Source organism: Leptodactylus fuscus, chromosome 1, assembly GCF_031893055.1.
Source record: "Leptodactylus fuscus isolate aLepFus1 chromosome 1, aLepFus1.hap2, whole genome shotgun sequence".
Classification (NCBI taxonomy): Eukaryota; Metazoa; Chordata; class Amphibia; order Anura; family Leptodactylidae; genus Leptodactylus; species Leptodactylus fuscus.
The window spans coordinates 168,089,772-168,117,359 of record NC_134265.1 but is presented as its reverse complement, the minus strand read 5'-3'; the positions used below and the strand labels follow the sequence as shown (position 1 = coordinate 168,117,359).

General features: G+C 45.3%; 1 protein-coding gene across 1 annotated transcript in view; it reads left to right on the top strand.

The window, feature by feature from the left end:
• Positions 1 to 23,485: 23,485 nt before the first annotated feature.
• Positions 23,486 to 27,588, top strand: part of IFT74 (intraflagellar transport 74) — a 106,993-nt gene continuing 102,890 nt past the window's right edge. The window contains exons 1-2 of the mRNA XM_075279479.1: positions 23,486 to 23,521; positions 24,809 to 24,936. Of these exons, the coding sequence (XP_075135580.1) occupies positions 24,814 to 24,936 (123 nt within the window). The 5' untranslated portion in view covers positions 23,486 to 23,521; positions 24,809 to 24,813. The remainder of the gene's footprint in view (positions 23,522 to 24,808; positions 24,937 to 27,588) is intronic.

Below are 27,588 nucleotides of genomic sequence, written 5' to 3'. Positions count from 1 at the left end.
TGATTCTGGCTCTAACCTCTCAGTCTGATTCCGGCTCTGACCTCTCATACTGATTCTGGCTTTGACCTCTCAGACTGCTTCTGGCTCTGACCTCTCAGACTGCTTCTGGCTCTGACTTCTCATACTTCTTCTGGCTTTGATCTCTCATACTAATTCTGGCTCTTACCTCTCAAACTGATTCTGGCTCTGACCTCTCAGACTGATTCTTGCTCTGACCTATCAGTCTGATTCCTGCTCTGACTTCTCAGTCTGATTCCGGCTCTGACATCTCAGTCTGATTCCGGCTCTGACCTCTCAGTCTGATTCCGGCTCTGACCTCTCATACTGGTTCTGACTCTGATCTCTTATATTGATTCTGGCTCTGACCTCTTAGACTGATTCTGGCTCCGTCTCATACTGCTTCTTGCTCTGACCTCTCAGACTGATTCCGGCTCTGACCTCTCAGTCTGATTCCTGCTCTGACCTCTCAGTCTGATTCCGGCTCTGACCTCTCAGTCTGATTCCGGCTCTGACCTCTCATACTGATTCTGGCTCTGATCTCTCATACTGATTCTGGCTCTGATCTCTCATATTGATTCTGGCTCTGACCTCTCAGACTGATTCTGACTCTGACCTCTCAGACTGAGTCTGGTTCTGATCTCTCATGTTGATTTTTGCTCTGACCTCTTATACTGCTTCTGGCTCTGACCTCTCAGACTGCTTCTGGCTTCGACGTCTCATACTGCTTCTTGCTCTGACCTCTCAGACTGATTCTGGCTCTGACCTCTCAGTCTGATTCCGGCTCTGACCTCTCATACTGATTCTTGCTCGGAACTGTCAGACTGATTCTGGCTTTGATCTCTCATACTGATTCTGGCTCTGACCTCTCATACTGATTCTGGCTCTTACCTCTCATACTGATTCTAGCTATGACCTCTCAAACTGATTCTGGCTCTTACCTCTCATACTGATTCTGGCTCTGAGGACTCAGACTTATTCTGGCTCTGACCTCTCAGACTGATTCTGGCTCTGACCTCTCATACTGATTCTGACTCTGACCTCTCATACTGCTTCTTGCTCTGACCTCTCATACTGATTCTGGCTCTGACCTCTCAGACTGCTTCTGGCTCTGACCTCTCAGACTGCTTCTGGCTCTGACTTCTCATACTTCTTCTGGCTTTGATCTCTCATACTAATTCTGGCTCTTACCTCTCAAACTGATTCTGGCTCTGACCTCTCAGACTGATTCTTGCTCTGACCTCTCATACTGATTCTGGCTCTGACCTCTCAGACTGATCCTGTCTCTAACCTCTCATACTAATTCTGGCTCTGACCTCTCAGACTGATTCTGGATCTGATGTCTCATACTGCTTCTGGCTCTGACCACTCAGACTGATTCTGGCTCTGACCTCTCAGTCTGATTCCGGCTCTGACCTCTCAGTCTGATTCCGGCTCTGACCTCTCATACTAATTCTGGCTATGACCTCTCAGACTGCTTCTGGCTCTGACATCTCATACTTCTTCTGGCTCTGACCTTTCAGGCTGATTCTGGCTCTGACCTCTCATACCGATTCTGGCTCTGACCTCTCAAACTGATTCTGGCTGTGACCTCTCAGACTGCTTCTGGCTCTGACTTCTCATACTTCTTTTGGCTTTGACCTCTCAGACTGCTTCTGGCTCTGACCTCACAGACTGATTCTGGCTCTGACCTCTCAAACTGATTCTGGCTCTGACCTCTCATAATAATTCTGGCTCTTACCTCTCAAACTGAGTCTGGCTCTGACCTCTCAGACTGATTCTTGCTCTGACCTCTCAGTCTGATTCCTGCTCTGACCTCTCATACTGATTCTGGCTCTGATCTTTCATACTGATTCTGGCTCCGAAGTCTCATACTGCTTCTTGCTCTGACCTCTCATACTGATTCTGGCTCGGAACTCTCAGACTGATTCTGGCTTTGATCTCTCATACTGATTCTGGCTCTGACCTCTCATACTGATTCTAGCTCTGACCTCTCATACTGATTCTAGCTCTGACCTCTCAAACTGATTCTGGCTCTTTCCTCTCATACTAATTCTGGCTCTAACCTCTCAAACTGATTCTGGCTCTGACTTCTCAGACTGATTCTGGCTCTGACCTCTCATACTGATTCTGGCTCTGAGGACTCAGACTTATTCGGATTCTGACCTCTCAGACTGATTCTGGCTCTGACCTCTCATACTGATTCTGGCTCTGACCTTTTTATACTGATTCTGGCTCTGAGGACTCAGACTTATTTTGCCTCTGACCTCTCAAACTGATTCTGGCTCTGACCTCTCAGACTGATTCTGGCTCTCATCTCTCATACTGATACTTGCTCTGACCTCTCATACTGATTCTGGCTCTGACCTCTCAGACTGATCTTGGCTCTGACCTCTCATACTAATTCTGGCTCTGACCTCTCATACTGATTCTGGCTCTGACTCTCTGACTGATTCTGGCTCTGACCTCTCAGACTGATTCTGGCTCTGACCTCTCAGACTGATTCTGGCTCTGAACTCTCATACTGATTCTGACTCTGACCTCTCATACTGCTTCTTGCTCTGACCTCTCATACTGATACTTGCTCTGACCTCTCATACTGATTCTGGCTCTGACCTCTCAGACTGATCTTGGCTCTGACCTCTCATACTAATTCTGGCTCTGACCTCTCAGACTGATTCTGGCTCTGACGTCTCATACTCCTTCTGGCTCTGACCTCTCAGACTGATTCCAGCTCTGACCTCTCAGTCTGATTCCGGCTCTGACCTCTCATACTGATTCTGGCTCTGATCTCTCATACTGATTCTGGCTCTGACATCTCATACTTCTTCTGGCTCTGACCTCTCAGACTTATTCTGGCTCTGACCTCTCAGACTTATTTCTGGCTCTGACCTCTCTTTCTAATTCTGGTTCTGACCTTTCATACTAATTCTGGCTCTGACCTCTCAGACTGATTCCGGCGCTGACCTCTCATTCTGGTTCTGACACTGATTGCTCAGACTTATTCTCGCTCTGACCTCTCATACTGATTCTGGTTCTGACCTCTCAGACTGATTCTGACTCTGACGTCTCATACTGCTTCTTGCTCTTACCTCTCAGACTGATTCCGGCTCTGACCTCTCAGTTTGATTCCTGCTCTGACCTCTCATACTGATTCTGGCTCTGACCTCTCAGACTGATTCTGGTTCTGATCTCTCATATTGATTTTGGCTCTGACCTCTCAGACTTATTCTGGCTCTGACGTCTCATACTGATTCTGGCTCTGACCTCTCAGACTGATTCTGGCTCTGATCTCTCATACTGATTCTGGCTCTGACCTCTCATACTGATTCTGGCTCTGACCTCTCATACTGATTCTAGCTCTAACCTCTCATACTGATTCTGGCTCTGACCTTTTAATACTGATTCTGGCTCTGATCTCTCAGACTGATTCTGGCTCTGACCTCTCAGACTGATTCTGGCTCTGACCTCTCATACTGCTTCTTGCTCTGACCTCTCATACTGATTCTGGCTCTGACCTCTCAGACAGATTTTGGCTCTGACCTCTCAAACTAATTATTGCTCTGACCTCTCAGACTGATTCTTGCTCTGACCTCTCATACTGATTCTGGCTCTGACCTCTCAGACTGATTCTGGATCTGATGTCTCATACTGCTTCTGACTCTGACCACTCAGACTGATTCTGGCTCTGACCTCTCAGTCTGATTCCGGTTCTAACCTCTCAGTCTGATTCTGGCTCTGACCTCTCAGACTGCTTCTGGCTCTGACATTTCATACTTCTTCTGGCTCTGACCTCTCAGGCTGATTCTGGCTCTTATCTCTCATACTGATTCTGGCTCTGGCCTCTCATACTGATTCTGGCTCTAACCTCTCATACTAATTCTGGCTCTGACCTCTCAGACTGATTCTGGCTCTGACATCTCATACTAATTCTGGCTCTGACCTCTAAGACTTATTCTGGCTCTGACCTTTTAGACTGATTTCTGGCTCTGACCTCTCTTACTAATTCTGGCACTGACCTTTCATACGAATTCTGGCTCTGACCTCTCAGACTGATTCCGGCTCTGACCTCTCATACTGATTCTGACTCTGAACTCTCATACTAATTCTAGCTCTGACCTCTCATACTGATTCTGGCTCTGATCTCTCATACTGATTCTGGCTCTGATCTTTCAGACTGATTCTGGCTCTAACCTCTCAGACTGCTTCTGGCTCTGACGTCTAATACAGATTCTGGCTCTGATCTCTCATACTGATTCTGGCTCAGATCTTTCAGACTGATTCTGGCTCTAACCTCTCAGACTGCTTCTGGCTCTGACGTCTAATACTGCTTCTGGCTATGACCTCTCATACTGATTCTGGTTCTGACCTTTCATACTGCTTCTGGCTCTGACCTCTCAGACTGATTTTGGCTCTGACCTTTTTTACTGTTTCTGGCTCTGACCTCTCATACTGATTCTGGGTCTTACCTCTCTTACTGATTCTGGCTCTGACCTCTCAGACTGATTCCGGCTCTGACCTCTCAGACTGATTCTTGCTCTGACCTCTCATACTGATTCTGGCTCTGATCTCTCAGACTGATCCTCGCTGTAACCTCTCATGCTAATTCTGGCTCTGACCTCTCAGACTGATTCTGACTCTTACGTCTCATACTGCTTGTGGCCCTGACCTCTCAGAGTGATTCTGGCTCTGACCTCTCATACTGATTCTGTCTCTGACCTCTCATACTAATTCTTGCTCTGAGGACTCAGATTTATTCTGGCTCTGACCTCTCAGACTGATTCTGGCTCTGACCTCTCATACTGATTCTGACTCTGACGTCTCATACTGCTTCTTGCTCTGACCTCTCAGTCTGATTCTGGCTCTGACCTCTCAGTCTTATTCCTGTTCTGACCTCTCAGACTGATCCTGGCTCTAACCTCTCATACTAATTCTGTCTCTTACTTCTCAGACTGATTCTGGATCTAATGTCTCATACTGCTTCTGGCTCTGACCACTCAGACTGATTCCGGCTCTGACCTCTCAGTCTGATTCCGGCTCTGACCTCTCATACTGATTCTAGCTCTGACCTCTCAAACTGATTCTGGCTCTTACCTCTCATACTGATTCTGGCTCTGAGGACTCAGACTTATTCCGCCTCTGACTTCTCATACTGATTCTGGCTCTGACCTCTCAGACTGATTCTGGCTCTGATCTCTCATACTGATACTTGCTCTGACCTCTCATACTGATTCTGGCTCTGACCTCTCAAAATGATTCTGGCTCTAACCCCTCATACTGATTCTGGCTCTGACCTCTCATACTGATTCTGGCTCTGATCTCTCAGACTGCTTCTGGCTCTGACATCTCATACTTCTTCTGGCTCTGACCTCTTAAACTGATTTTGGCTCTGACCTCTCAGACTGCATCTGGCTCAGACATCTCATACTGCTTCTTACTCTGACCTCTCAGATTGATTTTAGCTCTGATCTCTCAGACTGATTCTGTCTCTGACCTCTCATACTGATTTCGGCTCTAAACTCTCATACTGATTCTGGCTCTGATCTCTAATACTTATTGTAGCTCTGACATCTCATACGTCTTCTGTCTCTGACCTCTCAGGCTTATTCTGGCTCTGACCTCTCAGACTTATTTCTGGCTCTGACCTCTCTTACTAGTTCTGGCTCTGACCTTTCATACTAATTCTGGCTCTGACCTCTTTGACTGATTCCGGCTCTGACCTCTCAGACTGATTCTGACTCTGACGGCTCAGACTTATTCTGGCTCTGACCTCTCATACTGATTATGGTTCTGACCTTTCAGACTGATTCTGGCTCTGACCTATCATATTGATTCTGAATCTGACGTCTCATACTGCTTCTTGCTCTGACCTCTCAGACTGATTCTGGCTCTAACCTCTCAGCATGATTCTGGTTCTGATCTCTCATATTGATTCTGGCTCTGAACTATCAGACTGATTCTGGCTCTGACGTCTCATACTGATTCTGGCTCTGACCTCTCAGTCTGATTCTGGTTCTGATCTCTCATGCTGAATTTTGCTCTGACCTCTTATACTGCTTCTGGCTCTGACCTCTCAGACTGCTTCTGGCTCTGACGTCTCACACTGCTTTTGGCTCTGACCTCTCAGACTGATTCTGGCTCTGACCTCTCATACTGATTCTGTCTCTGAACTCTCAGACTGATTCTTGCTCTGATCTCTCATACTGATTCTGGCTCTGACCTCTCATACTGATTCTGGCTCTGACCTCTCATACTGATTCTAGCTCTGACCTCTCATACTGATTCCAGCTCTGACCTCTCATACTGATTCTGGCTCTGATCTCTCATACTGATTCTGGCTCTGACCTCTCAGACTGATTCTGGCTCTGATCTCTCATACTGATTCTGGCTCTGACCTCTCAGACTGATTCTGGCTCTGACTTCTCATACTGATTCTGGCTCTGGCCTCTCATACTGATTCTGGCTCTGGCCTCTCAGACTTATTCTGGCTCTGACCTCTCATACTATTTCTGGCTCTGACCTCTCAGACTGATTCTGGCTCTGACCTCTCAGACTGATTCTGGCTCTGACCTCTCAGACTGATTCTGGCTCTGACCTCTATGACTCATCCTGGCTCTAACCTCTCATACTAATTCTGGCTCTGACCTCTCAGACTGATTCTGGATCTGATGAATCATACTGCTTCTGGCTCTGACCACTCAGACTGATTCTGGCTCTGACCTCTTATTTTAATTCCGGCTCTGACCTCTCAGTCTGATTCCAGCTCTGACCTCTCAAACTGATTCTGGCTCTGACCTCTCAGATTGCTTCTGGCTCTGACATCTCATACTTCTTCTGGCTCTGACCTCTCAGGCTGATTCTGGCTCTGACCTCTCATACCGATTCTGGCTCTGACCTCTCAAACTGATTCTGGCTCTAACCTCTCAGTCTGATTCCGGCTCTGACCTCTCATACTGATTCTGGCTCTGACCTCTCAGACTGCTTCTGGCTCTGACCTCTCAGACTGCTTCTGGCTCTGACTTCTCATACTTCTTCTGGCTTTGATCTCTCATACTAATTCTGGCTCTTACCTCTCAAACTGATTCTGGCTCTGACCTCTCAGACTGATTCTTGCTCTGACCTATCAGTCTGATTCCTGCTCTGACCTCTCAGTCTGATTCCGGCTCTGACCTCTCAGTCTGATTCCGGCTCTGACCTCTCAGTCTGATTCCGGCTCTGACCTCTCATACTGGTTCTGACTCTGATCTCTTATATTGATTCTGGCTCTGACCTCTTAGACTGATTCTGGCTCCGTCTCATACTGCTTCTTGCTCTGACCTCTCAGACTGATTCCGGCTCTGACCTCTCAGTCTGATTCCTGCTCTGACCTCTCAGTCTGATTCCGGCTCTGACCTCTCAGTCTGATTCCGGCTCTGACCTCTCATACTGATTCTGGCTCTGATCTCTCATACTGATTCTGGCTCTGATCTCTCATATTGATTCTGGCTCTGACCTCTCAGACTGATTCTGACTCTGACCTCTCAGACTGAGTCTGGTTCTGATCTCTCATGTTGATTTTTGCTCTGACCTCTTATACTGCTTCTGGCTCTGACCTCTCAGACTGCTTCTGGCTTCGACGTCTCATACTGCTTCTTGCTCTGACCTCTCAGACTGATTCTGGCTCTGACCTCTCAGTCTGATTCCGGCTCTGACCTCTCATACTGATTCTGGCTCGGAATTGTCAGACTGATTCTGGCTTTAATCTCTCATACTGATTCTGGCTCTGACCTCTCATACTGATTCTGGCTCTTACCTCTCATACTAATTCTAGCTCTGACCTCTCAAACTGATTCTGGCTCTTACCTCTCATACTGATTCTGGCTCTGAGGACTCAGACTTATTCTGGCTCTGACCTCTCAGACTGATTCTGGCTCTGACCTCTCATACTGATTCTGACTCTGACCTCTCATACTGCTTCTTGCTCTGACCTCTCATACTGATTCTGGCTCTGACCTCTCAGACTGCTTCTGGCTCTGACCTCTCAGACTGCTTCTGGCTCTGACTTCTCATACTTCTGGCTTTGATCTCTCATACTAATTCTGGCTCTTACCTCTCAAACTGATTCTGGCTCTGACCTCTCAGACTGATTCTTGCTCTGACCTATCAGTCTGATTCCTGCTCTGACCTCTCAGTCTGATTCCGGCTCTGACCTCTCAGTCTGATTCCGGCTCTGACCTCTCAGTCTGATTCCGGCTCTGACCTCTCATACTGGTTCTGGCTCTGATCTCTTATATTGATTCTGGCTCTGACCTCTCAGACTGATTCTGGCTCCGTCTCATACTGCTTCTTGCTCTGACCTCTCAGACTGATTCCGGCTCTGACCTCTCAGTCCGATTCCTGCTCTGACCTCTCAGTCTTATTCCGGCTCTGACCTCTCAGTCTGATTCCGGCTCTGACCTATCAGTCTGACTCCGGCTCTGACCTCTCATACTGATTCTGGCTCTGATCTCTCATACTGATTCTGGCTCTGATCTCTCATATTGATTCTGGCTCTGACCTCTCAGACTGATTCTGACTCTGACCTCTCAGACTGAGTCTGGTTCTGATCTCTCATGTTGATTTTTGCTCTGACCTCTTATACTGCTTCTGGCTCTGACCTCTCAAACTGCTTCTGGCTTCGACGTCTCATACTGCTTCTTGCTCTGACCTCTCAGACTGATTCTGGCTCTGACCTCTCAGTCTGATTCCGGCTCTGACCTCTCATACTGATTCTGGCTCGGAACTGTCAGACTGATTCTGGCTTTGATCTCTCATACTGATTCTGGCTCTGACCTCTCATACTGATTCTGGCTCTTACCTCTCATACTGATTCTAGCTCTGACCTCTCAAACTGATTCTGGCTCTTACCTCTCATACTGATTCTGGCTCTGAGGACTCAGACTTATTCTGGCTCTGACCTCTCAGACTGATTCTGGCTCTGACCTCTCATACTGATTCTGACTCTGACCTCTCATACTGCTTCTTGCTCTAACCTCTCATACTGATTCTGGCTCTGATCTCTCATACTGATTCTGGCTCTGAGGACTCAGACTTATTCTGCCTCTGACCTCTCATACTGATTCTGGCTCTGACCTCTCAGACTGATTCTGGCTCTGATCTCTCATACTGATACTTGCTCTGACTTCTCATACTGATTCTGGCTCTGACCTCTCAGACTGATTCTGGCTCTGACCCCTCATAATGATTCTGGCTGACCTCTCATACTTATTCCGGCTCTGACCTCTCATACTGATTCTGGCTCTGATCTCTCAGACTGCTTCTGGCTCTGACATCTCATACTTCTTCTGGCTCTGACCTCTTAAACTGATTTTGGCTCTGACCTCTCAGACTGCATCTGGCTCAGACATCTCATACTGCTTCTTACTCTGACCTCTCAGACTGATTTTAGCTCTGACCTCTCAGACTGATTCTGTCTCTGACCTTTCATACTGATTCCGGCTCTGACCTCTCATACTGATTCTGGCTCTGATCTCTAATACTTATTCTGGCTCTGACATCTCATACGTCTTCTGTCTCTGACCTCTCAGGCTTATTCTGACTCTGACCTCTCAGACTTATTTCTGGCTCTGACCTCTCTTACTAGTTCTGGCTCTGACCTTTCATACTAAATCTGGCTCTGACCTCTCTGACTGATTCCGGCTCTGACCTCTCAGACTGATTCTGACTCTGACGGCTCAGACTTATTCTGGCTCTGACCTCTCATACTGATTCTGGTTCTGACCTTTCAGACTGATTCTGGCTCTGACCTATCATATTGATTCTGAATCTGACGTCTCATACTGCTTCTTGCTCTGACCTCTCAGACTGATTCCGACTCTGACCTCTCAGTCTGATTCCTGCTCTGACCTCTCATACTGATTCTGGCTCTAACCTCTCAGACTGATTCTGGTTCTGATCTCTCATATTGATTCTGGCTCTGAACTATCAGACTGATTCTGGCTCTGACCTCTCAGGCTGATTCTGGCTCTGACCTCTATGACTCATCCTGGCTCTAACCTCTCATACTAATTCTGGCTCTGACCTCTCAGACTGATTCTGGATCTGATGAATCATACTGCTTCTGGCTCTGACCACTCAGACTGATTCTGGCTCTGACCTCTTATTTTAATTCCGGCTCTGACCTCTCAGTCTGATTCCAGCTCTGACCTCTCAAACTGATTCTGGCTCTGACCTCTCAGACTGCTTCTGGCTCTGACATCTCATACTTCTTCTGGCTCTGACCTCTCAGGCTGATTCTGGCTCTGACCTCTCATACCGATTCTGGCTCTGACCTCTCAAACTGATTCTGGCTCTAACCTCTCAGTCTGATTCCGGCTCTGACCTCTCATACTGATTTTGGCTCTGACCTCTCAGACTGCTTCTGGCTCTGACCTCTCAGACTACTTCTGGCTCTGACTTCTCATACTTCTTCTGGCTTTGATCTCTCATACTAATTCTGGCTCTTACCTCTCAAACTGATTCTGGCTCTGACCTCTCAGACTGATTCTTGCTCTGACCTATCAGTCTGATTCCTGCTCTGACCTCTCAGTCTGATTCCGGCTTTGACCTCTCAGTCTGATTCCGGCTCTGACCTCTCAGTCTGATTCCGGCTCTGACCTCTCATACTGGTTCTGGCTCTGATCTCTTATATTGATTCTGGCTCTGACCTCTCAGACTGATTCTGGCTCCGTCTCATACTGCTTCTTGCTCTGACCTCTCAGACTGATTCCGGCTCTGACCTCTCAGTCTGATTCCTGCTCTGACCTCTCAGTCTGATTCCGGCTCTGACCTCTCAGTCTGATTCCGGCTCTGACCTCTCATACTGATTCTGGCTCTGATCTCTCATACTGATTCTGGCTCTGATCTCTCATATTGATTCTGGCTCTGACCTCTCAGACTGATTCTGACTCTGACCTCTCAGACTGAGTCTGGTTCTGATCTCTCATGTTGATTTTTGCTCTGACCTCTTATACTGCTTCTGGCTCTGACCTCTCAGACTGCTTCTGGCTTCGACGTCTCATACTGCTTCTTGCTCTGACCTCTCAGACTGATTCTGGCTCTGACCTCTCAGTCTGATTCCGGCTCTGACCTCTCATACTGATTCTGGCTCGGAACTGTCAGACTGATTCTGGCTTTGATCTCTCATACTGATTCTGGCTCTGACCTCTCATACTAATTCTGGCTCTGACCTCTCAGACTGATTCTGGCTCTGACCTCTCATACTGATTCTGACTCTGACCTCTCATACTGCTTCTTGCTCTGACCTCTCATACTAATTCTGGCTCTGATCTCTCATACTGATTCTGGCTCTGAGGACTCAGACTTATTCTGCCTCTGACCTCTCATACTGATTCTGGCTCTGACCTCTCAGACTGATTCTGGCTCTGATCTCTCATACTGATACTTGCTCTGACCTCTCATACTGATTCTGGCTCTGACCTCTCAGACTGATTCTGGCTCTGACCCCTCATACTGATTCTGGCTGACCTCTCATACTTATTCCGGCTCTGACCTCTCATACTGATTCTGGCTCTGATCTCTCAGACTGCTTCTGGCTCTGACATCTCATACTTCTTCTGGCTCTGACCTCTTAAACTGATTTTGGCTCTGACCTCTCAGACTGCATCTGGCTCAGACATCTCATACTGCTTCTTACTCTGACCTCTCAGACTGATTTTAGCTCTGACCTCTCAGACTGATTCTGTCTCTGACCTTTCATACTGATTCCGGCTCTGACCTCTCATACTGATTCTGGCTCTGATCTCTAATACTTATTCTGGCTCTGACATCTCATACATCTTCTGTCTCTGACCTCTCAGGCTTATTCTGACTCTGACCTCTCAGACTTATTTCTGGCTCTGACCTCTCTTACTAGTTCTGGCTCTGACCTTTCATACTAATTCTGGCTCTGACCTCTCTGACTGATTCCGGCTCTGACCTCTCAGACTGATTCTGACTCTGACGGCTCAGACTTATTCTGGCTCTGACCTCTCATACTGATTCTGGTTCTGACCTTTCGGACTGATTCTGGCTCTGACCTATCATATTGATTCTGAATCTGACGTCTCATACTGCTTCTTGCTCTGACCTCTCAGACTGATTCCGACTCTGACCTCTCAGTCTGATTCCTGCTCTGACCTCTCATACTGATTCTGGCTCTAACCTCTCAGACTGATTCTGGTTCTGATCTCTCATATTGATTCTGGCTCTGAACTATCAGACTGATTCTGGCTCTGACGTCTCATACTGATTCTGGCTCTGACCTCTCATACTGATTCTGTCTCTGAACTCTCAGACTGATTCTGGCTCTGATCTCTCATACTGATTCTGGCTCTGACCTCTCATACTGATTCTGGCTCTGACCTCTCATACTGATTCTAGCTCTGACCTCTCATACTGATTCCGGCTCTGACCTCTCATACTGATTCTGGCTCTGATCTCTCATACTGATTCTGGTTCTGACCTCTCAGACTGATTCTGGCTCTGACTTCTCATACTGATTCTGGCTCTGGCCTCTCATACTGATTCTGGCTCTGGCCTCTCAGACTTATTCTGGCTCTGACCTCTCATACTAATTCTGCCTCTGACCTCTCAGATTGATTCTGGCTCTGACATCTCATACTGATTCTGGCTCTGACCTCTAAGACTTATTCTGGCTCTGACCTCTCAGACTGATTTCTGGCTCTGACCTCTCTTACTAATTCTGGCACTGACCTTTCATACTAATTCTGGCTCTGACCTCTCATACTGATTCTGACTCTGACCTCTCATACTAATTCTAGCTCTGACCTCTCATACTGATTCTGGCTCTGATCTCTCATACTGATTCTGGCTCTGATCTTTCAGACTGATTCTGGCTCTAACCTCTCAGACTGCTTCTGGCTCTGACGTCTAATACAGATTCTGGCTCTGACGTCTAATACAGATTCTGGCTCTGATCTCTCATACTGATTCTGGCTCTGATCTTTCAGACTGATTCTGGCTCTAACCTCTCAGACTGCTTCTGGCTCTGACGTCTAATACTGCTTCTGGCTCTGACCTCTCATACTGATTCTGGTTCTGACCTTTCATACTGCTTCTGGCTCTGACCTCTCAGACTGATTTTGGCTCTGACCTTTTTTTACTGTTTCTGGCTCTGACCTCTCATACTGATTCTGGGTCTTACCTCTCTTACTGATTCTGGCTCTGACCTCTCAGACTGATTCCGGCTCTGACCTCTCAGACTGATTCTTGCTCTGACCTCTCATACTGATTCTGGCTCTGACCTCTCAGACTGATCCTCGCTGTAACCTCTCATGCTAATTCTGGCTCTGACCTCTCAGACTGATTCTGACTCTTACGTCTCATACTGCTTGTGGCCCTGACCTCTCAGAGTGATTCTGGCTCTGACCTCTCATACTGATTCTGTCTCTGACCTCTCATACTAATTCTTGCTCTGAGGACTCAGATTTATTCTGGCTCTGACCTCTCAGACTGATTCTGGCTCTGACCTCTTATACTGATTCTGACTCTGACATCTCATACTGCTTCTTGCTCTGACCTCTCATACTGATTCTGGCTCTGACCCCTCAGTCTTCTTCCTGCTCTGACCTCTCAGACTGATTCTGGCTCTGATCTCTCATATTGATTCTGGCTCTGACCTCTCAGACTGATTCTGGCTCTGACCTCTCAGAATGATTCTGGCTCTGATCTCTAATACTGATTCTGGCTCTGACCTCTCATATTAATTCTGGCTCTGATCTCTCAGTCTGATTCTGGCTCTGACCTCTCATACTGATTCTGGCTCTGACCTCTCATACTAATTCTGGCTCTGACCTTTCAGTCTGATTCTGGCTCTGACCTCTCAGTCTGATTCTGGCTCTGACCTCTCATACTGATTCTGGCTCTCACCACTCATACTGATTCTGGCTCTGTCCTCTCAGACTGATTCTGGCTGTGACCTCTCAAACTGATTCTGGCTCTGACCTCTCATACTAATTCTGGCTCTGACCTCTCAAACTGATTCTGGCTCTGACCTCTCAGACTGATTCTGGCTCTGACCTCTCATACTGATTTTGGCTCTGAGGACTCAGACTTATTCTGGCTCTGACCTCTCAGACTGATTCTGGCTCTGACCTCTCATACTGATTCTGACGTCTCATACTGCTTCTTGCTCTGACCTCTCAGTCTTATTCCTGCTCTGACCTCTTAGACTGATTCTGGCTCTGATCTCTCATATTGATTCTGGCTCTGACCTCTCAGACTGATTCTGGCTCTGACGTCTCATACTGCTTCTGGGCCTGACCTCTCATACTGATTCTGGCTCTGATCTCTAATACTGATTCTGGCTCTGACCTCTCATATTAATTCTGGCTCTGACCTCTCAGTCTGATTCTGGCTCTGACCTCTCATACTAATTCTGGCTCTTACCTCTCATACTGATTCTGGCTCTGACCTCTCATACTGATTCTGACTCTGACCTCTTATACTGTTTCTGGCTCTGACCTCTCACACAGATTCTGGCTCTGATCTCTCATACTGATTCTGGCTCTGATCTTTCATACTGATTCTGGCTCTAACCTCTCAGACTGCTTCTGGCTCTGACGTCTAATACTGCTTCTGGCTCTGACCTCTCATACTGATTCTGGTTCTGACCTTTCATACTGCTTCTGGCTCTGACCTCTCAGACTGATTTTGGCTCTGACCTTTTTTACTGTTTCTGGCTCTGACCTCTCATACTGATTCTGGGTCTTACCTCTCTTACTGATTCTGGCTCTGACCTCTCAGACCGATTCTGGCTCTGACCTCTCAGACCGATTCTGGCTCTGACCTCTCATACTGATTCTGACCTCTCAGACTGATTCCAGTTCTGACCTTTCATACTGCTTCTGGCTCTGACCTCTCATACCGATTCTTGCTCTGACCTCTCAGACTGATTCTGGCTCTGACCTCACAGACTGATTCTGGCTCTGACCTTTCAGACTGATTCTGGCTCTGACCTCTCAGACTGATTCTGGCTCTGACCTCTCAGACTGATTCTGGCTCTGACCTCTCATACTAATTCTGCTTCTGACCTCTCATACTAATTCTGGCTCTGACCTCTCAGTCTGATTTTGGCTCTGACCACTCAGACTGATTCTGGCTCTGACCTCTCAGTCTGATTCTGGCTCTGACCTCTCAGACTGATTCTGGCTCTGACCTCTCAGACTGATTCTGGCTCTGACCTCTCAGACTGATTCTGGCTCTGACCTCTCAGACTGATTCTGGCTCTGACCTCTCAGACTGATTCTGGCTCTGACCTCTCAGACTGATTCTGGCTCTGACCTCTCAGACTGATTCTGGCTCTGACCTCTCAGACTGATTCTGGCACTGATCTCTCAGACTGATTCTGGCACTGATCTCTCAGACTGATTCTTGCTCTGACCTCTCATACTGATTCTGGCTCTGACATCGCATATATATGCGCTCATGCGGGTGTCCCATATATATATATGTGCTCATGTATGTATATGTATATATATATATATATATATATATATATATATATATATATACACATACACTCACTGGCCACTTTATTAGGTACACCATGCTAGTAACGGGTTGGACCCCCTTTTGCCTTCAGAACTGCCTCAATTCTTCGTGGCATAGATTCAACAAGGTGCTGGAAGCATTCCTCAGAGATTTTGGTCCATATTGACATGATGGCATCACACAGTTGCCGCAGATTTGTCGGCTGCACATCCATGATGCGAATTTCCCGTTCCACCACATCCCAAAGATGCTCTATTGGATTGAGATCTGGTGACTGTGGAGGCCACTGGAGTACAGTGAACTCATTGTCATGTTCAAGAAACCAGTCTGAGATGATTCCAGCTTTATGACATGGCGCATTATCCTGCTGAAAGTAGCCATCAGATGTTGGGTACATTGTGGTCATAAAGGGATGGACATGGTCAGCAACAATACTCAGGTAGGCTTTGGCGTTGCAACGATGCTCAATTGGTACCAAGGGGCCCAAAGAGTGCCAATAAAATATTCCCCACACCATGACACCACCACCACCAGCCTGAACCGTTGATACAAGGCAGGATGGATCCATGCTTTCATGTTGTTGACGCCAAATTCTGACCCTACCATCCGAATGTCGCAGCAGAAATCGAGACTCATCAGACCAGGCAACGTTTTTCCAATCTTCAATTGTCCAATTTCGATGAGCTTGTGCAAATTGTAGCCTCAGTTTCCTGTTCTTAGCTGAAAGGAGTGGCACCCAGTGTGGTCTTCTGCTGCTGTAGCCCATCTGCCTCAAAGTTCGACGTACTGTGCGTTCAGAGATGCTCTTCTGGCTACCTTGGTTGTAACGGGTGGCAATTTGAGTCACTGTTGCCTTTCTATCAGCTCGAACCAGTCTGGCCATTCTACTCTGACCTCTGGCATCAACAACGCATTTCCGCCCACAGAACTGCCGCTCACTGGATGTTTTTTCTTTTTCGGACCATTCTCTGTAAACTCTAGAGATGGTTGTGCGTGAAAATCCCAGTAGATCAGCAGTTTCTGAAATACTCAGACCAGCCCTTCTGGCACCAACAACCATGCCACGTTCAAATGCACTCAAATCACCTTTCTTCCCCATACTGATGCTCGGTTTGAACTGCAGGAGATTGTCTTGACCATGTCTACATGCCTAAATGCACTGAGTTGCCGCCATGTGATTGGCTGATTAGAAATTAAGTTTTTTAACGATCAGTTGGACAGGTGTACCTAATAAAGTGACCGGTGAGTGTATATATATATATACACACACACACACACACACACACATATATATATATATATACACACACACATATATATATATATATATATATATATATATATATACACACAGGGTGCTCGCATATATATACTGGGTGTCCCAAAAAAATGCGCGCGCGCACATAAATATGCGCTCACATAAATATGCGCTCGCATATATATTCATGCATAAATATAAATATATATGCGCTCGCATAAATATGCGCTCGCATTATGCGAGAGCATATTTATGCGAGCACATATATATGGGACACCTGCGCACATGTGCGCGCACATTTTTTTGGGGCACCCTCTATATACATGCATATATTTATATATTTAAATATTTGCGGGTGTCCCATATATATGCGCTCGCATAAATATGCGCTCGCATAAATATTTATATTTATGCATAAATATATATGCGAGCGCATATTTATTTATATTTATGCATAAATATTTATGCGAGCGCATATTTATGCGAGCGCATATATATTGATATTTATGCATAAATATATATGCGAGCGCATATATATGCGAGCGCATATTTTTGCAAGCGCATATATATGGGACACCTGCGCACATGTGCGTGCGCATTTTTTTGGGACATCCTCTATATATATGCATATATATATAAATATGCGTGGGTGTCCCATTTATATGCGCTCGCATAAATATGCGCTCGCATATATATTTATATTTATGCATAAATATATATGTGAGCGCATATATATACGAGCGCATATTTTTGCGAGCGCATATATATGGGACACCTGCGCACATGTGTGCGCGCATTTTTTTGTGACACCCTCTATATATATGCATATATTTATATATATAAATATGCGCGGGTGTTCCATTTATATGCGCTCGCATAAATATGCGCTCGCATAAATATGCGCTCGCATAAATATGCGCTCGCATATATATTTATATTTATGCATAAATATATATGCGAGCGCATATTTATGCGAGCGCATATATATTTATATTTATGCATAAATATATATGCGAGCGCATATACATTCGAGCGCATATACACCGTCTATATATATGCATATATTTATATATATAAATATGCGCGGGTGTCCCATATATATGCGCTCGCATATATATGCGCTCGCATATATATTTATATTTATGCATAAATATTTATGCGAGCGCATATTTATGGCTCTGACATCGCATATATATGCGCTCGCGCGGGTTTCCCATATATATGTGCTCGTGTATATGTATGCATGTATATATATATATACATACCATACAGTATATACAGGGTGCTCGCATATATGTACTGGGTGTCCCAAAAAAATGCACGCGCACATGTGCGTGTGTGTCCCATATATATATATATATATATATATATATATATATATATATGCGCTCGCATATATATATGCGACACCCACGCACATGTGCGCGCGCATTTTTTTGGGACACCCTGTATATATATATATATATATATATATATATATATATATATATATATATATATATATACGCATATACAGGGTTCCTAAAAAAATTTATACACATTTTAGCAGCTGATATCTCAATTATTTATTCTTTCTTTACAGACTGAACCCATTAAACCGAGTGATGGCATACAGACTTGACTTTGAAAAAAGGAAATTTATTCTAAAATGCTGGAAGTATGAAAACGCAGCAGAAGTGCAAAGACAATTTAGGAGGGAGTTTAACAAAGAACCACCTACACGAGTTACCATCACTCAAATTAGAGATAAGTTTGAAGCTGATGGAAATGTTCAGGACGTCCATAAAAGAAGAAAGATTACTGGAAACGTTTCAACGAAGTCCAAGAAACTCTTTGCGGCAAGCTAGTCGTGAGGTAGGGATTTCAAACTCATCAGTCCATCGCATCATGAAACGTAGTCAGTGGAGAAGTTACATTCCAAGATTAGTCCATGCTCTTAATGACGATGATCCAGACCGAACAGTATTGCGAATGGTACTTGGAACGATGTAACGAAGATGCACACTTTCCCACAAAGATTGTGTGGAGTGATGAGGCCACATTCAAATTAAATGGTTCGATTAACAGACACAATTGCACCTACTGGGGACCTGAGAATAACACATGGTAGTGTGGAGGTGCCCCATCTTTCTTCTTTTATGGGGCTTGTCGAGGTGCGTGGTCTTCCGGAACGCTTCTTATGGATATCCTGAACATTTCCATCAGCTTCAAACTTATCTCTAATTCGAGTGATGGTAACTCGTGTAGGTGGTTCTGCGTTTTCATACTTTCAGTAGCATTTTAGAATAAATTTCCTTTCTTCAAAGTCAAGTCTGTATGCCATCACTCGGTTTAATGGGTTCAGTCTGTAAAGAAAGAATATAATTGAGTTATCAGCTCTTAAAATGTGTATACATTTTTTGGACATCCTGTATATGTGCACGCATATACAGGGTGGGGCGCATATATATGTACGCGCATATATATGTGTGCACACACACACACATATATATATATATATATATATATGCGCGCACATCTATATATACACACACAAACACATATATATGCGCGCGCACACACACACATATATATATATATATATATATATATATATATATAAGCTGGTACCCGCGACTTCGTCTGCGGTGATTGTAGAACTGGGTAAATACAGGCGCGGGTAAGGTTTTAGTAGTTTGTATAAGGTGTGGGATATAAAATGTAACTTTGTATCTTGTTTTTTGTAATTCTGAGAATACGTGAGACTTTTGTGTTGAATGTAATTTGTGTTTCAGCTGCTATACGGTGTTCTGAGAAACTGTACATAGTGTGTTTGGGACAGAGGTATTTCAGGTTAATATACTTCGATATACGACATTGTATGTTTTGTTATTTTCCGCCAGTACATGTAAGTTTTGGGCACAGGATACTCTTGAGCAAGCCACATAAAGTCTGGCCCTGTGCATGACAGTTTAGTAACCCATCATGTCCTTCACATTAACTCCTGTGTAAGAGTTACTGATATGTGAGAGACTTGGAGATAATAATTAAGTATCTTCATTATTGAGGTCTTTTATTAGTACCTCCATATGTCTCACATATTAGTAACCTTTATATGGGGCACACAGGGGTTAATATGAGGGACATGATTTAGTTTATTCCTATTAATGTGAGGCACATGGAGTTACTAACATTAAACTAATAACCCCAAATGCCTGACATTAATGAGAATAGGAACTACAGGAAGGGACCTGTGTGTTTCTTCACGTTGCTAGCAGCTTCCTCTCCTCCTCGGGAACGTTTGCAGGATGCAGACGGCAGGAGCTATCACTATAGCAGGCAGAGACCTATGCGATTAAGCTCCACCCCCTGGGTTTCCTGCACCTCTCTCATTGGAGGGCAGTGAGAGAAGGGGAGTGTCCTTATGCCTCAGCTCTAGCAGAGCACTGAAGGGACGCTCCGACTTCATTTAACTCTTGCAGGTCCTGTGCTGCTGGTGTGCCAGAGAAATATGGCAGGAGTGCCACTTTTGGCATGTGTGCCAGGGGTTGCTGACCTCTGCTGTAGAGGGTAATATGAATTTAGTGGCTTGCTATGGTCCAAAGTGTGTGAGATTGCAGAGATAGTGATGTGAGTTTGGGTTTTATGGGGGTCCTGGGAAAAACGTATGTGCGCTATTGTGAGGAAAAGTAGCCTATTGTGCAATCCTGTGTAGTAACTATGTTTGTGGAAAATTTCAGCCAAATCGGTGGAGCGGGTTTTGCGTGATTGACCGCCAAACATCCAAACCCACAAACATTTCACAATTATAATATACTAGCTGGTACCCGCGACTTCATCTGCGGTGATTGTAGAAGTGGGTAGATACAGGCGCAGGTAAGGTTTTCGTAGTGTGTATAAGGGATGGGATATGAAATGTAAGTTTGTATCTTGTTTTTGCTGTAATTCAGAGAATACGTGTGTTATGGTCTGTGGATCCCTGACCACGGACTGGCCCCTGACTGATAACTTCTCAGTCTAGTAAAGTTAAAACATATATAAAAACAAACAATAATAAGTATGAGCAGTTTGGACTTCTAGTGTGGATACTCCTACACCCTGCCTCGCACAACTAGAAATAGCCGTGGGCCCGACTAGCTTGCCTGAATGGGCACGAGCACAGCCGGAGAAGTAGCTAACCTACAAAGGGAAATAGAGCCCCTGTCTAGCTTCACGTTTACGAAGGAGAGGCAGATACAGAACAAGCCCCCCACGGATGTCCAGACGTGGACTAACGGTGAACATGAGTAACGCAAAGCATAGGGAGAAAATAAACGTGAAACACAGAATAACTGAACTAAGCAAGGGATAGGAAAAAACAGAACTGAGTATCACACACTATAAAAACCCCTACCAAAAAAAATTCCAAACCTCCAAACAGAAAAAATACCTAGGGCTCGCTGCGCCCGGAACACTATGTCTGGATAGGAGGTCAATACTTAACGAACCAGTCCTGTGTGAACAGGAGCAAGAAACTGGATGGGCCGGGATGCAGATGGTAGCAGCTTCAGACAACAGACCATTCCTGGAGCACAGTAACAGAAGTTTAAGACCGGCATCAGAGAGCAAGTGCAACAGCCTTATATAGTAAAGAGAAGGCCTCGCCCATGGCCTGTAAAGTATTCAGCACTGCAGAGAACTTAACCCCTCCAGAGGCCAAGACACACCAGGCACTGATCCACCAGGCAACTCACCACGTGATCCACGCCTGAGTGCCAGAGCAGAAACAGCATGTCTGGTGTGAACATTCCCCTGCCGTGCATCAGGTGGTTCACGCGCTGAATGCCGTCCGGACACTCTGTGCCTAAACCTAACAGGCCGAGACTGCTGAGACCGGGTCATAACAACGTGAGACTTTTGTGTTGAAGTTAATTTGTATTTGAGCTGCTATACGGTGTTGTGAGAAACTTTACATAGTGACTTTTGGACAGAAGTATTTGAAGTTAACCCTTTCCCGCCAATCGCATTTTTTGATTTTCGTTTTTCGTTTTTGACTCCCCTCCTTCTAAACCCCATAACTTTTTTATTTCTCCGCTCCCAGAGTCATATGAGGTCTTAATTTTTCCTGGGACAAATTTTTCTTCATGATGCCTCCATTGTTTATTCCATATAATGTACTGGGAAGCAGGGAAAAAATTCTGAATGGGGTGGATTTGACGAAAAAATGCATTTCTGCGACTTTCTTACGGGCTTTGGTTTTACGGCGTTCACTGTGCAAAGAAAATGACATGTCCCCTGTATTCTGTGTTTCGTTACGATGCTGGGGATACCAAATTTATATGGTTTTATTTACTTTTTGACCCTTTAAAAAAATCCAAAACTGTGTTAAAAATTTTTTTTTTGAAAAGTCGTCATATTCCGACAGCCGTAACTTTTTTATACATCTGTGTACGGGGATGCATAGGGCATCTTTTTTTGCGGGGTCGGGTGTACTTTTTAGTTCTACCATTTTCGGGAAATGTTATTGCTTTAATCATTTTTTATTCAAATTTTTATCAGAATCAAAACAGTGAAAAAACGGCGGTTTGGCACTTTTGACCATTTTTCCCGCTACGGCGTTTACCGAACAGGAAAAATATTTGTATAGCTTTGTAGAGTGGGCGATTTCGGACGCGGAGATACCTAACATGTATGTGTTTCACAGTTTTTAACTACTTTTATATGTGTTCTAGGGAAAGGGGGGTGATTTGAATTTTTAATCCTTTTTATTTGTTTTTATATTTTTTTTTACTTTTTTTTGCATTTATTAGACCTCCTAGGGGTAATGACATGGGTGGGCGGTGTCGCGGATTGTCAGAGCGGTGGGGGTCGGCAAACATGGCTGCTCCGGAGCGTTAAAGAGAACCTCCTGGAGTATCGTTAAGGTGAGGGGCAAAGTGGTAAAGTATATGTATATGTGATTGTGTGGGGTTAGGAGCTAGGCTGTAGAAGGTAATATGAATTGTGTGGCTTGCTATTGTCCAAAGTGTGTGAGATTGCAGAGATGGTGGTGTGAGTTTGGGTTTTGTGGGGGTCCTGGCACAAACGTATGTGCGCTATTGTGACGAAAAGTAGCCTATTGCGCAATCGGGTGTATTAACTTTGTTTGTGGAAACTTTCAGCCAAATCGGTCGAGCGGGTTTTGCGTGATTGAGTAACAAACATTCAAACATCCAAACACACAAACCCACAAACATCCAAACTCACAAACTTTCACAGGATGTATCTATGTCCAGGAATGTGTATTTCCTGTATTCTTATTGATAATCATATACATATACAATGTCTCTCTTGGCCAGTTATGGCTCCTTCCTATAGACACTCCACTCTACCGCAGCTGCTCCTGTAGTGAGGTGACTAGATTGGAGTTTCTGGCAGCAGCTCCTATTAGCAACTCCATTCTAGTCACTTCAGTACTGAACAGTCTACATTGGAGTTGATTCTAGTAGTTCCTGCCTCCAGCACCTCACTAGTGAGTTGTCTAGATTGGAGTTGCTCCTGGTAGGTCCTCCCTACAGTAACTCCATTCTAGCCCGTTCACTAGTGAGGTGACTAGATTGGAGTTGCTGGAGAGAGGACCATTACTGCTGGTCGTTGGGAAGAAGTCACATGACCGCGCTCGTCTCGCGAGACAAAGTACATATCGTCGTCTGCTGATCGGTCTGTGGTTGGCTGTGTGGTTACACGTGATTTGGTTGCTAGGAGACCATAAGACTGCGAGAAGCCGAGGGAGTCCTGGTGAGTTGCGTTCGTGTTAGTGCCCGGTGGTCGTGTGGCCTGGTCTTTGTCATTAGTGGGGGCCGTTGTGCCAGTGATAGGTCTTATATAATCTATGCTGAGCATTGCTTGTGTGAAGGCTTCTGTCCATATCTTCTCCTCAGAGAGTAGTAGCCATTACAACGGCGCTGACATTCGGAGGAAAAAGACTGGTACATTTGCTGACCTTATGTGTGTCGCATTGAAAAGGTTAGACAATATGGGTGAAAGCTGCAACCATTGAGTTGTGGCAGGTTTAGCCCCAGCACCCGTCACTTGTCACTACAGATGAGGTGGCAGCAGGGTAGTACCGCCAGTCACTTTGTGGTATCTAAACCACTGCCATCTCTTTCACCTAGAGAAACAGCTGGATATCTACAAGCACATCTAAAGCAGGGCTGAACTTTTAGTCATTTCATAAACCCATAGTACAGATAAGGGAACAGAGATTATACTTATGCGTTATCAGTATGTATTACTGAAAAAGGGCTGTCAAAGGCGGGTGGTTTTTTGCAGAAGTTTCTGCAATCCTTCCTGCATTATGCTAGGTTCACACCTGTACTCGGGTCTCTGTTTTGTGGGTCTTTTTGGAGACCTGAAAAACAGAAAACCATTACTGCTCGGCCATGACACTAAGCTGTGAGGAATGCCCCCCCACCTGACTGTACTCGTACATAGACTAGTACGGAGTAAGGACTCACCACTTTGGCTATTGCAAGCTGAAAATGTGATCGTGGGGTGCAGATCTTAAAAGAGAGGGAACATCGGGGCTGGTTGAAGTCACAGATATTATGCAGATGGTTTATTTGCATGGCTGCACAAGTTTTAAAAAAAAAAGATGTTGTATATTGGGAAAACCTATTTAAATAAGATATAGTTCAAAGTTTCTAATATTTTGTTTTTTAATAGGAGGTACACTTTAATAAAGTGAAAAGTCCATGTTAATACACGTTAGAAGATACAACAACCCGTTATACAGCTCATACTCACGTACACAATAACATTCAGTGAGAGTCAGGAACAGCTCTCAATACAGAAGCAAGGGAAGGAGTGAAAAAATGCAGGACTTCACAGAAAGGATTTAAAATTAGCTAATAAAGTACGGTATATTATAACATTTATTTATGACTCAAATACTGACAGAAAATCAAAAGTTGTCCGAAAGTTTAGTTATGCTTTAATGTTCTGTATTAGCTGCACGGTGCTGCGGTCCAATTGTACTCCTATATATCACTGTCTACATCTAATTTTAATTATTTCCACTGTTAGTTACTATGGCAAGCAACCAGAGGCCTCCATCAGCACGGCCCATTTCAAGGGCAGGCATTGGCTCCATTTCTAACAGACCTCCAAGTGGAATCCGAGTTCCACCTACAGCAAGTAGGCTTTCCACATCGGTGAGTCCATATTGTGAAACAGCTAAATATGGAGGGAAGGGATTGTCAGCTCACATAGCTCCTATTATGCAGCATGGGGTTGTTTGTCTCAGTCAATTCCCCTCTTTTATATCTACATTCTGGGACTGCTTATGGATATTAGGCTGTGAGTGACATGAGCAAATTAAGTTATTCTTATACAGATGCCACCAATTATACTTTGTCTATGCTTTGTCTACCCCTCCACCCAACTGCCCACTGCTCCTCATCCTTGACCTGTTTCTCCTCCATCACTGATGAAAAACTCTCCTCCCTAATCTCTAAATCCCACCTCACCTCCTGCGCGCTCGACCCGATTCAGTCACATCTCATCCCCAAGCTCACTGAAGTCATTACTCCAGCCCTAACCCATCTCTTCAACCTATCCCTAACCAATAGATCCTTCCCCTCTGCCTTCAAACACGCCACAGTCACATCTATACTTAAGAAACCGTCCCTCAACCCGTCCTCTCCAGCCAACTATCGTCCCATCTCTCTGCTCCCGTACGCCTCAAAACTGCTTGAGCAACACGTCCACTCAGAACTCTCCTCCTATCTCTCATCCAATCTGCTCTTTGACAGACTTCAGTCAGGCTTCAGACCCTGTCACTCCACTGAAACTGCCCTAACAAAAGTCACTAACGACCTTCTCACCGTCAAAGCCAAGCGCCATTACTCTGTCCTCCTTCTTGACCTCTCCTCTGCCTTTGACACAGTTGACCGCTCTCTCCTGTTAGAAACTCTCTCATCCCTTGGCATCTCAGACCTGGCCCATTCCTGGATCTCCTCATACCTCACCGACCGCACATTCAGCGTCTCCCACTCCCACACCACCTCCTCGCCTCGCCCTCTCTCTGTAGGTGTCCCCCAGGGCTCCGTCCTAGGAACCCTCCTGTTCTCCATCTACACCCTTGGCCTGGGCCAACTCATAGAATCTCATGGTTTTCAATATCATTGCTATGCCGATGACACCCAAATATACCTCTCTGGACCAGACATGACCTCCCTGCTGGCCAGAGTTCCAGATTGTTTAGCAGCTGTAGCCTCCTTCCTTTCCTCTTGCTTTCTCAAACTCAACATGGAGAAAACGGAGTTCATAATCTTCACCCCACACCATATAGCCCCTCCTCCTGACCCATCTATCAAAGTTAATGGAACCACAATTAACCCTGTCCCTGAGGCCCGATGCCTTGGGGTAACCCTGGACTCCGACCTATCCTTCAAGTCACATGTTCAGACCCTCAACATTTCCTGCCGCCTCCAACTCAAGAACATCCACTGAATCCACTCCTTCCTCACCCCTGAAACCACTAAGTTGGTCGTCCAGGCCCTCATAATCTCCCACCTAGACTACTGCAACACCCTCCTCCATGGACTCCCAGCAAACACCCTCGCCCCCCTCCAATCCAACTTAAACTGTGCTGCTCGTTTAATTCACCTCACCCCCCGATCTTCATCGGCTGCTCCCCTCTGCCAGTCCCTCCACTGGTTACCCATAGCCCAGCGAATTGAATTCAAACTACTAATGTTAACATTCAAAGCCATCCACAACCTGTCCCCTCCATATATCTCTGACCTAACCCCCCGTTACCTGCCCACACGTAACCTCAGATCCTCCAATGACCTCCTACTCTGCTCTCATCCGCTCCTCACACAACCATCTCCAAGATTTCTCCCGTGCATCCCCCATAGTCTGGAACTCCTTACCAAGACACATAAGACTGACCCCCACAATCGCAGGCTTCAAGAAGGCCCTGAAGACTCACCTATTCAGGAAGGCCTACAACCTCCAATAACATTATCACCGCACTACCATCTGTACAGTCTCCCCCTCTCCTTCTGTCTCTCCCCCCCTTCCCCCATAGATTGTAAGCCCTCGCGGGCAGAGCCCTCTACCCCACTGGGCCAGTCAGTCATTGTTAGTATTATACCTACCTGTATATTTTGTGTATTGTATGTAAACCCCCAAATGTAATGCACCATGGAATTAATGGTGCTATATAAATAAACAATAATAATAATATCATGTCAATATTACATTATTATTATTTTTTCCTATAGTTTCTGTTGATTTTATGTTTACTATTAATCTTCATGTGGCAGGTTCTTACCCTTATTGGTTTGAGAGTACCTTTCACCAATTCCAGTTCCTCTGGAAAAATAGAGGAGTCAAAGTCAATGGCTTGGACTGCTGACTCCACAGCCTTGAGGCTATCAGACATTGGAGGTCAATCACTAATATTTAATGAATTGAAGGATCTTTTACTCCTTTTGACTGACCATGGTTGTCAGCCATTTATGAATTCATAGTCGGGCTGTAGATAAATATCCGTTGGTTTTGCCTTCCGACTCCACAGGCCTACACATAAACCCACCATGTTGATCCAGAGGAGATAGAAAAACAAAAACTCCCATGCGAAAGATGCCAAATGTCTCTTATTAGAGGAAAAATATCCTTCCCAACTCCAAATATAGCAATCAGAATAAATCCCTGGATCTACATCCCATCACAAAACAATTATTACACATACCTTGTGATACATTTATTTTAAGAAAGGCAAACAGACTCCTTTTCAAGTTCACAATGGGCCAAACAATTCCTTAGTCTCACTATTCTTACAGTTATGTGATGAT